Here is a 12,183-nt window from a genome sequence, read left to right as displayed (position 1 = left end):
GCCGGCCACGCGGCTTCTGGCCGCGTCCACCCGGCGGGGCTCCGCCCTCCGCCGCGCGCGCCAGCCGGCCTCCCGCGTCCCGCCCCGCGCAGGCCCTGTCACTGGGCCCCGCCCCCCCGGCGCGCAGGCCCTGTCACGAGGCCCCGCCCCTCCGCGCAGGCCCCGCCCCTCCGCGCAGGCCCCCCGCTTAGCCCCGCCCCCACCGCACTGGCCCCGCCTCCGGCCCCGCCTCGTGCCGGCCACGCCCCTCGACGGTCGGGCCTCTCGGCCAGTCGGCGCCGCGGAGGGCGGTGCGGACGGCGGCGCTGGGCCGGCCCGGAGCCGGCGGGGCGGGGCGGAGGGTGGCGGGAGGGCGCGAGGGCGGGCCGGGGGCCGGTTCCGCGCGCAGAGATTTTTAAATGTCCCGCTCTCCGCCGGGCGCAGGAGCAGCCGGCTCGACCGCCAGCGCGGTGTAGGGGGCAGGCGCGGATCCCGCCACCGCCGCGCGCTCGCCCGCCGCCGCCCCGCTGCCGGCCTCCCGCCCGCCCTCCGCCCGCCGCCTGCGGCCTCGGCGCGTGCCGCCGGCCTGTCGCGGACCCGCTTCGGGTGAGGCCCCGCGCGGCGGCGGAGGGCGCGGCGGGCGAGGGCGCCCGGGTCCGGCCGGCCGCGCCCGGCGGGGTGGGGTGGGGGTGGGGCGCGGCCGGGTCGCCGGGTCCCGGGGGGCGTCAGCGCGGGGTGCCCGGGCAGGGTGGCTCCGGGAGGGCCGGGGGAGGTGTCCAGGGGGAGACTGAGGCAGCCCGGGCCCCGAGGGCGGCGATGGGCCGGCAGAGCTTTCGGGGGGCGTCGGGCCCCCCCCCACCCCGAGTTCGGACCCGGTATCCGCGGGCTGTTGGGGGCGCCACGGGTGACAAGCCACCCCGGCCCATCGGCCATTTTCCCGGCCGGCCCGGGAGGCTCCCGCCGCCGTGTCTGCCGCGAGGGAGGGGGAGGGGTGTCCGGGGCACGCCGCCGGCCCTGGCCCCGGCCCCCTCCGCGGGCCGTCCTCACCCCGCTGCCCGCTTCGCGCCCCCCAGGCCTGAGGTCCGCCCGAGCCCCGCCATGCCGAGGGAGAGCCGGGAGAGGTGAGTGGCCCGGCCACTGCGGGAGGGGGGCGCGGCGGTGGGGGAGGGGGCGGCACTGGGGACGGCTGGCCCTCACTCTGCCCCTGGCCGGCCTCGCAGGGATGCCCAGGAGCCGGACACCGTGAAGGAGGAGAGCGGCCCCGACGCCTCGGCGCACTCCAGGAAGAGGAAGGCCAATGTGGCCGTGGTGAGCACAAAGGGGGCAGGTGGGGGCGCCGGCCCCTCCCACCTGGGGGCCGGTCTGGGCCCTGCCCTGTGTGTGTGGAGAGGGGGGTGCCCCCAGGGCGGTCGGCGGGTGCAGAAGCTCACAACCTCACCGGCTCCCTTTCCCTTCTCTCTGTGTGTTTTGTCTCCGGGCTGTTCGCCTGTCTCCTTGGGGGTGGGGGTCGCCCCGGTAGTTTCTGCAGGATCCAGATGAAGAAATTGCCAAGATCGACAGGACCGTGCGGGGCCCGTGTGGCGATCAGGTAGGTTCCCACGCTGCCGGGGCCTCCCGGGGCCGCCTGCCCGGCCGGGTGCGTGGGTCTCGTGCCGTCCTGCCGCTGGCCGGAGGCTTTCGCGGTGGCCGCAGGCTTTCGCGGTGGCCGCCTCCTGGGGCTGAGCAGTGCCTGCTGTCGGGGACACGGGCCTCTGCGGCCTCAGTTTCGGGGGGGGGGGGGCTTGTGTTCCTCATGGTGCGCGTGTGGAAGAACCAGGATGGACGTGGAGTGACCCAGTCCGCCCTTTCTGCCCTGAGGACACAGCCTCCCCCAGTCCTGTGCAGCAGGGGCGGGTGGGCCTCGGCTGGTCTGTGGGCCCGTGCCCCGGGGAGGGCTCCTGACTCCCTCTCTGGGTGGCTGTGATGATGGTCTGCGTGGGTCCATCAATGGCTTCTTCCCATTCGCACTGTGCTTGCGCCTCCTGGGGCTTGAGGCCCTCCCGGCCCCTTCTGTCTGTCTGTCTCTGTCTGTCTGTAGGTCAGGTTTAACCTGTGACCTTCCTTCTGGAAGGTCTTCCAGCCCACCTAGCCGTTGCCAGTCGTGGTCACTGCAGCCCGGGGCTCGGCCTGGCCGCGGAGGCCAGCGGGTTAGGGGAACGCCGTGTGGAGTAAGTGTGTCTCCACACACACTTCTTACTGACTGGCCCGTGTCTCTCGCCCCTCCTTCGCGGACTTCCCGCCAAATGGCCTGCACGCGCATGATATCACTATAATATCAGAAGTTCCTGGCAGAACAGGCGTGGATTATCTCTCCGCCTCAGAGATGGCTGCGGACTGTAGTTCTGGCTGCAGCCGGGGGAGCTGCCTGTCTCCACACACCCCCTCCGCAGGTACAAGCTGAGCGGGAACCCCACCTGAGCCGAGGGCAGGGGGCCTGGCCAGGTGAGCCGGGGGCAGCGCGTCACTCCTGGGCCAGCAGCTGGGCGTGGGAGAGCGCCGGCCTGCAAAGTGCCCTCACAGTGCCCCAGCACAGGAGCCCGGGAGTGAGCATTTTTGGGCCGACTCCACTGAATAGTGAACCAGGGGTGGAAGACATCCTTCTCTATCAGGAGAAGAAATAGTTCATTTTAGGACAGGAAGTAACACAGTGCATCCCAAGTTCTTCCCTTTTTCTCCCCTTAAATCTTCAGGCAAGTTGGCATGTTGTGTGTGTTTTGTTTGTTTGGGTTCTTTTTTGGTTAATCCTCACTGGAGGGTATTTTCCCCATTGATTTTAGAGAGAGTGGAAGGGAGGGGTGAGGAGGAGAGAGAAACGTTGATGTGAGAGGGCCACATCCATTGGTTGCCTCTGCGTGGCCCCGGGAACCTGCAACCCAGGCACGTGCCCTTGACCGGAATGGAGCCCGAGACCCTCCGGTTCCTGCGCCAAACCTCTAAGCACTGAGCACACCAGCAGGGCGGGCGTGGGGACCTGTGTGGCTCTGCGATGCGGGTCTCTGCCTGGTGGGCTCAGGATGGTGCTTTGCTCGGATGGGGATTCTCAGCTGAGGCTGCAGCCGGCTGCCTGGAGTTGCAGAGGATTTCTGCTCTGAAGGCCCCTGGGCGGTGCCTGGGTGCCGATGCGGAGCGGTGGCCTGTGCCCGCTGCGGGGAGCTGGGAGTTGTGCTCTGTGAATCGCCATATTATTTCTCACCAGAAGGCATTTTCATGCTTGTCCAGAGATGAATGATAACGAGTTTGTGCACATTTTGGAGAGTAGATAGCTTGAAAGTTATCCGGCTACTTAGGAGCAATCGATGTCTCGCTATTTCTCGGGGTCGATTTACGCAGCTGGAGTTTTTGGGTAACACAGAACCTTTTGCCCATGAATTACACAGAATCACAGGGTGTCCTAGGTCAGCCCAGGACAACAGCCTCGAGCTACTTGTGCCATCACCTTAAACTCCGGGCAACCGCTTCCTGGGGCCACGGGAACCGCCCACTCCCACCGTGGCCTGATGACAGTGGACTCTGCCTAAGTCCACTTCACGTGTCCATTCTGATGTTTGATCTTTTGCACGTGAAGCGACTGGTATGGAAGTGGAACCCGGGCTTTCTGGCTGTTCTCAGAACATGATTCTGCACCGGGAGTTCTGTTCTTAATTGAAAGCGGCCCAAGGAGTCGGGTGCTGGAGCCGTTAGGAGCTGGAGCCGTCAGGAGCGGCCCGTGTGCTCCCCTTCCTTCCTGCATCAGACTGGGCTGCCTCCTGCGGCCGGGAAGGTGCTGGCGTTTCAGGGCAGACCGCTTTCTGCTCCCGGCCCTGCCTCCCGCAGAGGCCACCTTTGCGAGCCGTGTGTCCGCTTGTCACCAGTTTGAGCTGCAGGTCGGAAACTGTTGCCGGTTCATGTCCAAAGGCCCGCTCTCGGCTGCTCCAGCACCGGGGTGGGGGCGGCTCCCAGCTCCTGCCTTCGGACCTCAAATTCATTCCTGGAGGAAGAGCAGCCAAACCCTTTCTGAGCGAAGGAAAGACCCCCAGCACCCTGGAGCCGGCGGGAGAGGGGTGGCCTCGGGGGCTGTGGCAAGGCCGCAGTGCATCTGCATGCCTGTCTGTGCCCCTGGGGGAGAAGGGCTCTGCCCTGAAAGTGCTCTGGCTTCCTGTGAAAGCGGCCAGCGGGTGGGCTGTGACGGGGAGACCGGGAGCGCACGCTCCACGTTCACTTACAGGCACCTCGGGTGTCTCTCCCTCTGGTCGACGTTAACAGTCTCGGCCTTGAACACCAGGAGGGTCAGGCTTCCCGAGGCCTCCGTGCCCGCAGCATCGTCACCTGCAGGATCTTCAACAAAATCGCCACCTCATGAGTGAGGAAATCAGTCGTGTACAGACAGCAGAATGGGGGCTACCAGAGGGGGAGGGTGGGGAGCAGGACAAGTGTGAGGGGCAAACACAGGCCCTGACCGGCAGTGGGAGGATCTAGACCCGTGGTCAGCAAACTGGCTCGCGAGCCACATGCGGCTCTTTGGCCCCTTGAGTGTGGCTTTTCCACAAAATACCACGTGCAGGCGCACGTACAGTGCGATTGAAACTTCGTGGCCCATGCGCAGAAGTCGGTTTTTGGCCTGGGCAAGTCTGTTTTGAAGAAGTGCTGTTGATACTTGGCTCTGTGGACTAGTGAGTTTGCCGACCACGGATCTAGCCTTTGGGTAGGGAGCGCGCATGGGCAGGCAGGTGTCAGAACGTTGTACGCCTGAAATTTACGTGAAGTTACTAACCAGTGTCACCCCAAGACATTTAACAAACATTTTTAATCAGTCGTAGGCTTTTTGAGAATAGGATGACAGTTTTAAAAAGAAAATTCCCTCAATGGCAGATGACCTGAGTATTTTCAGATATCGAAAGCTGAGTAAAATTCAGTTCTGGCATCTTTCAAAGCAGCGCCTGTTGTTTGGGGTCTAATGATGGCGTCTTCACTTCCCCTTATTTGGGTCTCGCTCCCCAGTGCACGGCCTGGGGCAGGAGTTGGGTCTGCGGGGTCCCTGGGCCCCACCCACCTCCGCGGGCTTCTCAGTGTGACCTGCGACCGCGGCTGGACTGGGTCTAGCTGGGCAGGTAGCTTTGTGCTCTGCTTTGAGTTGAGGAAAGCAAGGTCCCCGTGACTTACTGTGCGTGGGCCCTGCAGCCCATGGAGATGCCACGTTTGAGGTGACGTTGTGCTTGAAAACGGGGAGACTTTAATTGTAGATGGCGATTTACACTTCTTGTCTATGCTTGTGAAAGGGGGTGGTCTTGTCAAAATGTTCATCGGAAACTCCCTTCCCCTTCTAAGAAGTGTTCGTAGCTGAGTTGTACTTGCTTAAAAAAACAAACCTCTGACTCCTGGCTGAGTGGCCACAGTGCCCTGCAGTGGCCATGCCCAGCGCCTTGCTCGCTGCACGTGGGTCTGTGCTTTTCGTTGGTGAAAACGTAAGGCATCTGTTGTGTCTCATGCCTCCTGCATCATTTCGCTGCTCAGACCTCGTGTGAGAAGGATGGTCGGAGGATAAGATGCTGCTGACCTGCTCACTTTCCCAGACGCGGACTTCGTGTCCACAGGCTCCCAGGCTGTGCCGAGGGAACAGAACGCTGGGGCCCTAGCGGGCGTGTCTCCTTCGCCGTCCCGGGGGGAGACGTGTGGGCTCCTGGCGCGTCCACACTCCCCGCCTGTGGAAGTAGCGGCCCAGCCAGTGCTTACAACATGCCTCTCCTTCCCAGCCCTGGCCCGGCAGCGCAGCCTGTGAGAACCCGTGCTCCCTGATCCCCACGCCGGACAAGGACGACAATGAACTGGTGTACCCCATCTCCGCACACAAGCCCCCCGGCGCCAGGCCCCCCAGAGCCTCGCCCCTGCCTCTGCTGAAGTGAGTGCCTGCCCTGCGCCCCCGGCCCACGCGGCGCGGCGGGTGCCCACTGACCCGTCTGTCCTCACTGTGTGTGTCCTGTAGCTGGGCCAACCGAGAGGAGGTCTGGAGAATCATGTTAAACAAGGAGCAGATGTACCTCCGGGACCAGCACCTGCTGCAGCGGCACCCTCTCCTGCAGCCGAAGATGCGCGCCATCCTCCTGGACTGGCTGATGGAGGTGAGCCGCCGCCGGCCGGCGGGGCCTCTGTGCGGGCCTCCCAGCCCGGGCCTCCGTCCGCTGGCACAGGCCGAGGCTCCGAGGCTGGGAGGAGGCGAGGCTGGCACTGTCCGCGTTTGTAGTTGAGACCGTCTGTCCGAGCGGGAGCCTAACCGCAGCCTGGAGTCTTCACTCCGCTGTCCAGAGCTCTGCCTCTTCTGCAGGAGAGCGTGGACATTCGTAGTGTTTCTTATTTTTTATTTTTATTTTCTGTCTTTAAATGTATTACTGATTTCGAGAGAGAGAGAGGGAGAGACATGGACGTGTTATTCGCTTGCTTATACGTCCATTGGTTGGTTCTTGTATGTGCCCTGCCTGGGACCCGCCCTGGTGTGTGGGGGTGACGCTCCAACCAGCTGAGCTCCGGCCGGGGCGGGACGTGTAGACTTGACCCAAACGTGCCCTCGGCTGACCGAGCTCGCCCGCTGTGAGGAAATAGCGGTGCTGTCAAGTCGGGACTGTGACAGGCTGCTGGCGGCCTGGGCGCGCTCCGAGCTTCTTGCCGATGGCAGCTCGCTCCTCCGCGTCCCCTTCCTGCGCCTGAGCTGAGGGCGAGCGGGGTCCTTTCAGGGAAGCAGACGTCTCCCTCCGTCCGTCCTTCCTGCTCCCTCAGCAGCCGGTGTGAACGCCCTGTCCCGGCAGGTGTGCGAGGTGTACAAGCTGCACAGGGAGACGTTCTACCTGGCGCAGGACTTCTTCGACCGCTACATGGCCACGCAGCACGACATCGTCAAGACGCTGCTGCAGCTCATCGGCATCTCGTCCTTATTCATCGCCGCCAAGCTGGAGGTGCGTGGTCTGCGGGCGCCGGGGGCGGGGCTCACGCGGCCCCTAGAGCCCCCGAGATTGGGGCGAGGCCCACTGTTTGTCTGCGTGCACACCCCACATTTCCCCACGTGAGGCCTGGTAAAGCTGAGCCCCACACACACCCTAAAAATGAACCAGGAAGGGCGAGAAGCGGTGCGCGCGTGACATGCTCAGGGTCACGCAGTCCGATAAGCGGAGGGGTTAGCCCTGACCGCAGAGGATTGCAGTCGGGGTGTGAGGACAGAGTGGACGGGCCCAGCTTCCAAAGCTGCTGCTCAAAGTATTGGGCACGATGAACGCTTCCGACTCTTCCCAGCGCGAAGTTTGATGGGTTGATTGACTGGTTGGTGAGGGTGGGTGTTTCATTTCTTTCCCGTTAACGCAGTGTGAACCCCCGAAGTGGCTCTGCATTTATCCCAGGAGTGCACCCCCTCCTTCCCTGCCGGCACCCCCTCCTTCCCTGCCGGCACCCCCTCCTTCCCTGCCGTGCAGCCCCTCCTTCCCTGCCGGCACACTGAGAATGACTTCGGTCGCTCATTAAGAGTTGAACCGGCAGAGAGGGGCTTGTTGCTAGTGGCTGCTGCTTCCTTTAGGAAATCTACCCTCCGAAGCTGCACCAGTTCGCGTACGTCACAGACGGGGCCTGCTCGGGAGACGACATCCTCACCATGGAGCTGATCATCATGAAGGTGGGCGCACACAGCACCCCGCCCCGGCCAGTGCGTCTGCCGGCGCCCCTCCGCGGGACCCAGTGGCCGGGGTCGGCTGCATGGTCAGCTCCTCGGAGGAAAAATGGGCAGAAATGTCTTCCTTCCTCTTCCCTCAGGCTCTCAAGTGGCAGCTAAGTCCCCTGACCATCGTGTCCTGGCTGAACGTGTACATGCAGGTGGCCTACCTGAACGACATGTACGAGGTGCTCCTGCCTCAGTATCCCCAGCACGTCTTCATCCAGATTGCAGAGGTCGGTGCCGCGGCCTGGGGTGCCTGCCCCCCACCCCCCGGCCCCCAGCTGTCCGTGGCCCGCAGAGGCGTGTGGCTACCTGCTCAATGCTCTCTCCCCGCAGCTCCTGGACCTCTGCGTGCTGGACGTGGGCTGCTTAGAGTTCCCCTACGGCGTCCTGGCCGCGTCCGCCCTGTACCACTTCTCCTCCTCTGAGCTGATGCAGAAGGTCTCAGGTGCGCCTTCCCCTGGGCGCTCGGGGGCGGAGGGGCCAGCCGCGGCCTGGGCGCCTGACGTGCTGCGTGTCCTCCGCAGGGTACCAGTGGTGCGACATCGAGAAGTGCGTCAAGTGGATGGTCCCCTTCGCCATGGTCATCAGGGAGGCAGGGAGCTCGAAGCTGAAGCAGTTCCGGGGCGTGCCCCCCGAGGACGCCCACAACATCCAGACCCACCTGAACAGCCTGGACCTGCTGGTCAGTCGCCCGCCCTTCCCCCCTGAGGAGGGAGTCGCTCGGCAGGCCCTGCGCTGAGCGCTGCGCCGCACAGGCTTCTAGTTGGTTCTTTGCTATTTCCCTCACTCGCCCCCACAGGACACAGTCGTGGCGTCCAGAGACACTTGCTCCCGTGGTAACACTCTGCTCTTGTCTGCAGGACAAAGCACAAGCCAAGAAAGCCATGTTGTCGGAACAGAATAGGGTTTCTCCCCTCCCGTCCGGCCTCCTCACCCCCCCGCCCAGCGGCAAGAAGCAGAGCGGCGAGCCGGAGACGGAGTGACCCACCAGCCTCCTCACCAAAGACAGTGGTGCCCAAGTGCCTGCCCGTCCGCGCCCCGGAGGCCGCCCCAGCTTCAGGCGCAAGCAGGGCTCCTGAGGACGGACTGGACGGGAGTGTCGTCTCGAGGCCTCGATTGTGTGATAAGTGGGTCAAGTTCACCAGCCACCTCCAGACACGACCGCTCGATGCTGCTAGGAGGGCGCTGCTAGCCTTGACTGACTCTCCCAGACCCCAGGGCCAAGCTGAGGAGCGCGGCCTCCGGTCCGGGGCGCTCGGTGCTGAGGGGCGGGCGGGGCGCGTCGTGATGGGGGCCACGGCCAGCCTCGCGGGGGCCCGCCCTCCACGCTCTCTATCAGTTGACAATGTACAATGCCTTTTATGAACTTGTTCTAAGTGCTGCTACGTCTGCCCGTTTTTAATAAAGGTAACACTGTCTTTGAGACAGCTGGCTCCACGCGCTGTGTCTGCTCATTGGCCTCAGAAGCCAACACTGAACGCGGCCGCCGAGCTCTCGGTGCTGACTTCGCGCTTCGGGGAGCTCCAGGCTTTCCGCCGACAGAGCTCCGGGCGCCCTCGCACGCCGCCCCTGGCCCCGAGCGCCTCGCGGCCCCCTCCCACAGTGCCCGGCTCGCGCCTGCCCCGCCTGAAGGGGCTCTGTCTGGAGATCTTAGCGGCTCACGTCACGCGTGCTGACCGGCTCGACGTGGCGGCCTCAACAACTGTCTTCCTTTCTCACCAGGCTTTGGCGTGTGAATGGGTTCGTAAAAGGGAGGGTGAATGAGCAAATAAATCAACTTGTTTCCAACGTGGTATTTTTATCTCATTTTGTAAAAAATCTGCCCGAGGTAGAAGGAAAAACAGCTATTTCCAATGTGTCATATTTGAAGGAAGTTGGAGACAAGTTTAATGCCATTTCCTGATAAAACTGTCCAAATTTCCAGGCAACGCTGTGTGACTGTGAATGACACCCCGACAGCAATTCTTCCATTTCAGGTGAAAAAATTTTTTTAAATTTTTATTGATTTCAGAGAGGAGAGGGAGAGAGAGAGAAACAATAATGAGAGAGAATCATGGACCGGCTGCCTCTTGCACGCCCCCCAATGGGGATGGAGCCCGCAACCCGGGCATGTGCCCAGACCGGGAATTGAACCCTGACCTCCTGGTTCATAGGTTGAGGCTTAACCACTGAGCCACGCTGGCCAGGCCATTTCAGCTGAAATTTTAGCACGATCGCTTGCGGGTGACTTGCAAAAAATCCTAAAAGTGGTTCATTTCCATTGGGCATTTTCTATGCAAAAAGATGGCACCAAAACCTTTCCTATTTTCAAAGTTTTCTTACAAGTTTGGGAGCTTGACATGAGGGAGGTCACAGGGGTCGGAAAGCAGGTTTGGGGTGAAGGTTAATTTCCAGGTCACCTGGCAGCCTCAGGTTGTGGGTCTCCCTGAGTGCCGAGCTGAGAGCCGGGTGGCTCAAGTGGCTGGAATGCTGCGTTTCTGGAAGTCCGTCTTTTTAAACGACAGCAGTGCTACAGGCGACTCTGAATCTGCTAGTGAAGGGTACGTCCTGGTGGGAAGTGAATTTGGAGGAATCCGTATTGCCTGTGACTCACCCTGGCTGGTTGCTCAATGGTTAGAGCGTCGGCCCAGGGACTGAAGGGCCGTGGGTTCAATTTTGTCAAGTGCACATTCCTCAGTTACAGGCTCCATCCTCGGCCTGGTAGGGGCGCGTGCGAAAGGCAACCAATCCATGTCTCTCTCACATGGGCATTTCCCTCTCTCCCCCTCCCTTTCACTCTCTAAAAAACAATAGAAAAATATCCTTGGGTGAGGATTAACAAGAAAGAAAAAGATACTTTCTGTGGCTCGGCCAGAAACCCGAGGGCCACGGTGAGCAGGGTTTCCCTCCCCAAGGAGCTCCCTCCATGGCTCGTGGTCAGTACAGACGGGGCCCCTCGCTGATCGGCTCTCTGTCCGTCTGCCAAGTCATTTTTGTCTGCGATTCAGCTAGACCCGCTGAGGCCAGGCACCCGGGACGGACACGGTGGAAGGGCAGGTGGGGTCCTCCTGGGCGGACCGGTGCTCCGAGGCCGCGGCCTGAGCAGAAGGACCGCTGGAGGAGGCCCGTGGCCCCCGGTGTGTCTGCCTGGTGTTAGCGACCGAGAAACAGACGACAGCTGGTCCCGCCATGACGACGCACCGCCCTCAGCGCGGGGCGCCACCTCGACCCACCAGAGCCGCTCTCACGTCTGCCCGTGCCCGCGGAGAGACCTGCCCTCCGGAGGCGGCGTTGACATTGAGGGTTACCGATGGCGTCTTCCCGTGTGGACCCCTCACCGGCCCAGGGGGGTCCTCATACCAGGTGGGCAACGGGCTGCTGAGGTTCGTGTGGACTCAGTCTGGGGGCCACACCTCCAGCCGGGGGACCCTTTCGGGTCTGGAGCTCCCGAGGTCACGTCTGTGCTCTGACCCACACGCACACCAGGTCGGGGTTTATTCCGGCCAAACTGGGCCTCGGCTCTGGGCGGCGACGGGAAGGGACAAGCTAATCCGATCGCATCGCGTCGGGCTCACCCGGCCGGCGTTCGCCCCCCGCAGTCTGAAATGCCAGTCACATTCCTACCCTGGACGTTGTGGGAAGACCGTCTCCAGCCCTGCCGCTACCCTCTCATTCGCTGATCACGGGTCGCAATTGCCGCCGCGGACTCAGCTTCGGGAAGAATTGTCCCGTTTGATCCCACGCGCCATCCAGGCCACGCGGCCCTCTGTCCCGCGAGGCGGCCTGCCGGCGGGCGGCCAGGAGGAGCAGCCTTAGGAGCCTGCATGGCACCGCGCGGTCGCTGACCCGCCAGTGACAACAGAGTCTTCCACGCAGTTTGCTGCGGACAGTCCAGTGCCTGCGCCCACAGCCAGTTGCATTCTGTGGGCTGCGAGCGTCCGTTTTCCCTGCCTCGTCCGATTCCAAGTTGGACTCCGGAGCCTCGAAGGTGCTCAGGTTCCCAGCTCCCAGCCGTTTCCCGGAGCCTCAGACGGGGCAACGGCATCCTTTACTGAATGCACACTCCCTCCGCCCGCTTTTATTTTATTTTACTGGGGGGGGGGGGTGTTTTTAAAAAAATCTTTATTGTTGGAAGTATTACATATGTGCCCCTCCTCCCCCATTGGCTCCCTCCAGCCCCCCCCCCCCCGCCCCCCAGGCCCTCAGCACCCCACTGTCCGTGCCACGGGCCATGCATAGATGCATGCACGATCTTTGGTTGATCACTCCCACCCACTCTCCCTCCCACCTTCCCTCTGAGGTTCCGCACTCTGTTCCCTGCTTCCCTGGATCCACTCCGAGCATCCGTTTATTCTGTTCCTTAGATTCCACACGTGTGATCATGGGACCCTTGCCTGTCCCCGACCAGCTGGTTTCACGGAGCCCGAGGCTCTCCCTGGCCTCCCTGCTGCCTCAGAGGGAACGCGATCTCCTTTCTCACGGCTGCATCCTGTTCCAGGGTGTCCGTGTGCCAC

General features: G+C 62.8%; 1 protein-coding gene across 1 annotated transcript; it reads left to right on the top strand.

The window, feature by feature from the left end:
- The first annotated feature begins 368 nt into the window (after window positions 1-368).
- CCNE1 (cyclin E1) lies at window positions 369-9,476 on the top strand. The gene is made up of 12 exons (XM_081107009.1): window positions 369-585; window positions 1,053-1,100; window positions 1,200-1,287; window positions 1,499-1,567; window positions 5,748-5,893; window positions 5,978-6,113; window positions 6,795-6,941; window positions 7,553-7,648; window positions 7,786-7,920; window positions 8,024-8,135; window positions 8,215-8,372; window positions 8,551-9,476. Exons 2-12 carry the CDS (start codon window positions 1,078-1,080, stop codon window positions 8,671-8,673), a joined length of 1,233 nt encoding a protein of 410 aa, XP_080963135.1. The 5' UTR covers window positions 369-585; window positions 1,053-1,077; the 3' UTR covers window positions 8,674-9,476.
- The last annotated feature ends 2,707 nt before the right edge of the window (window positions 9,477-12,183 follow it).

This window comes from Myotis nattereri (genome assembly GCF_964212035.1).
Source record: "Myotis nattereri genome assembly, chromosome: 15".
Lineage (NCBI taxonomy): Eukaryota > Metazoa > Chordata > Mammalia > Chiroptera > Vespertilionidae > Myotis > Myotis nattereri.
The sequence above is the reverse complement of the archived record's forward strand: the minus strand, read 5'-3'. Positions and strand labels throughout refer to the sequence as shown.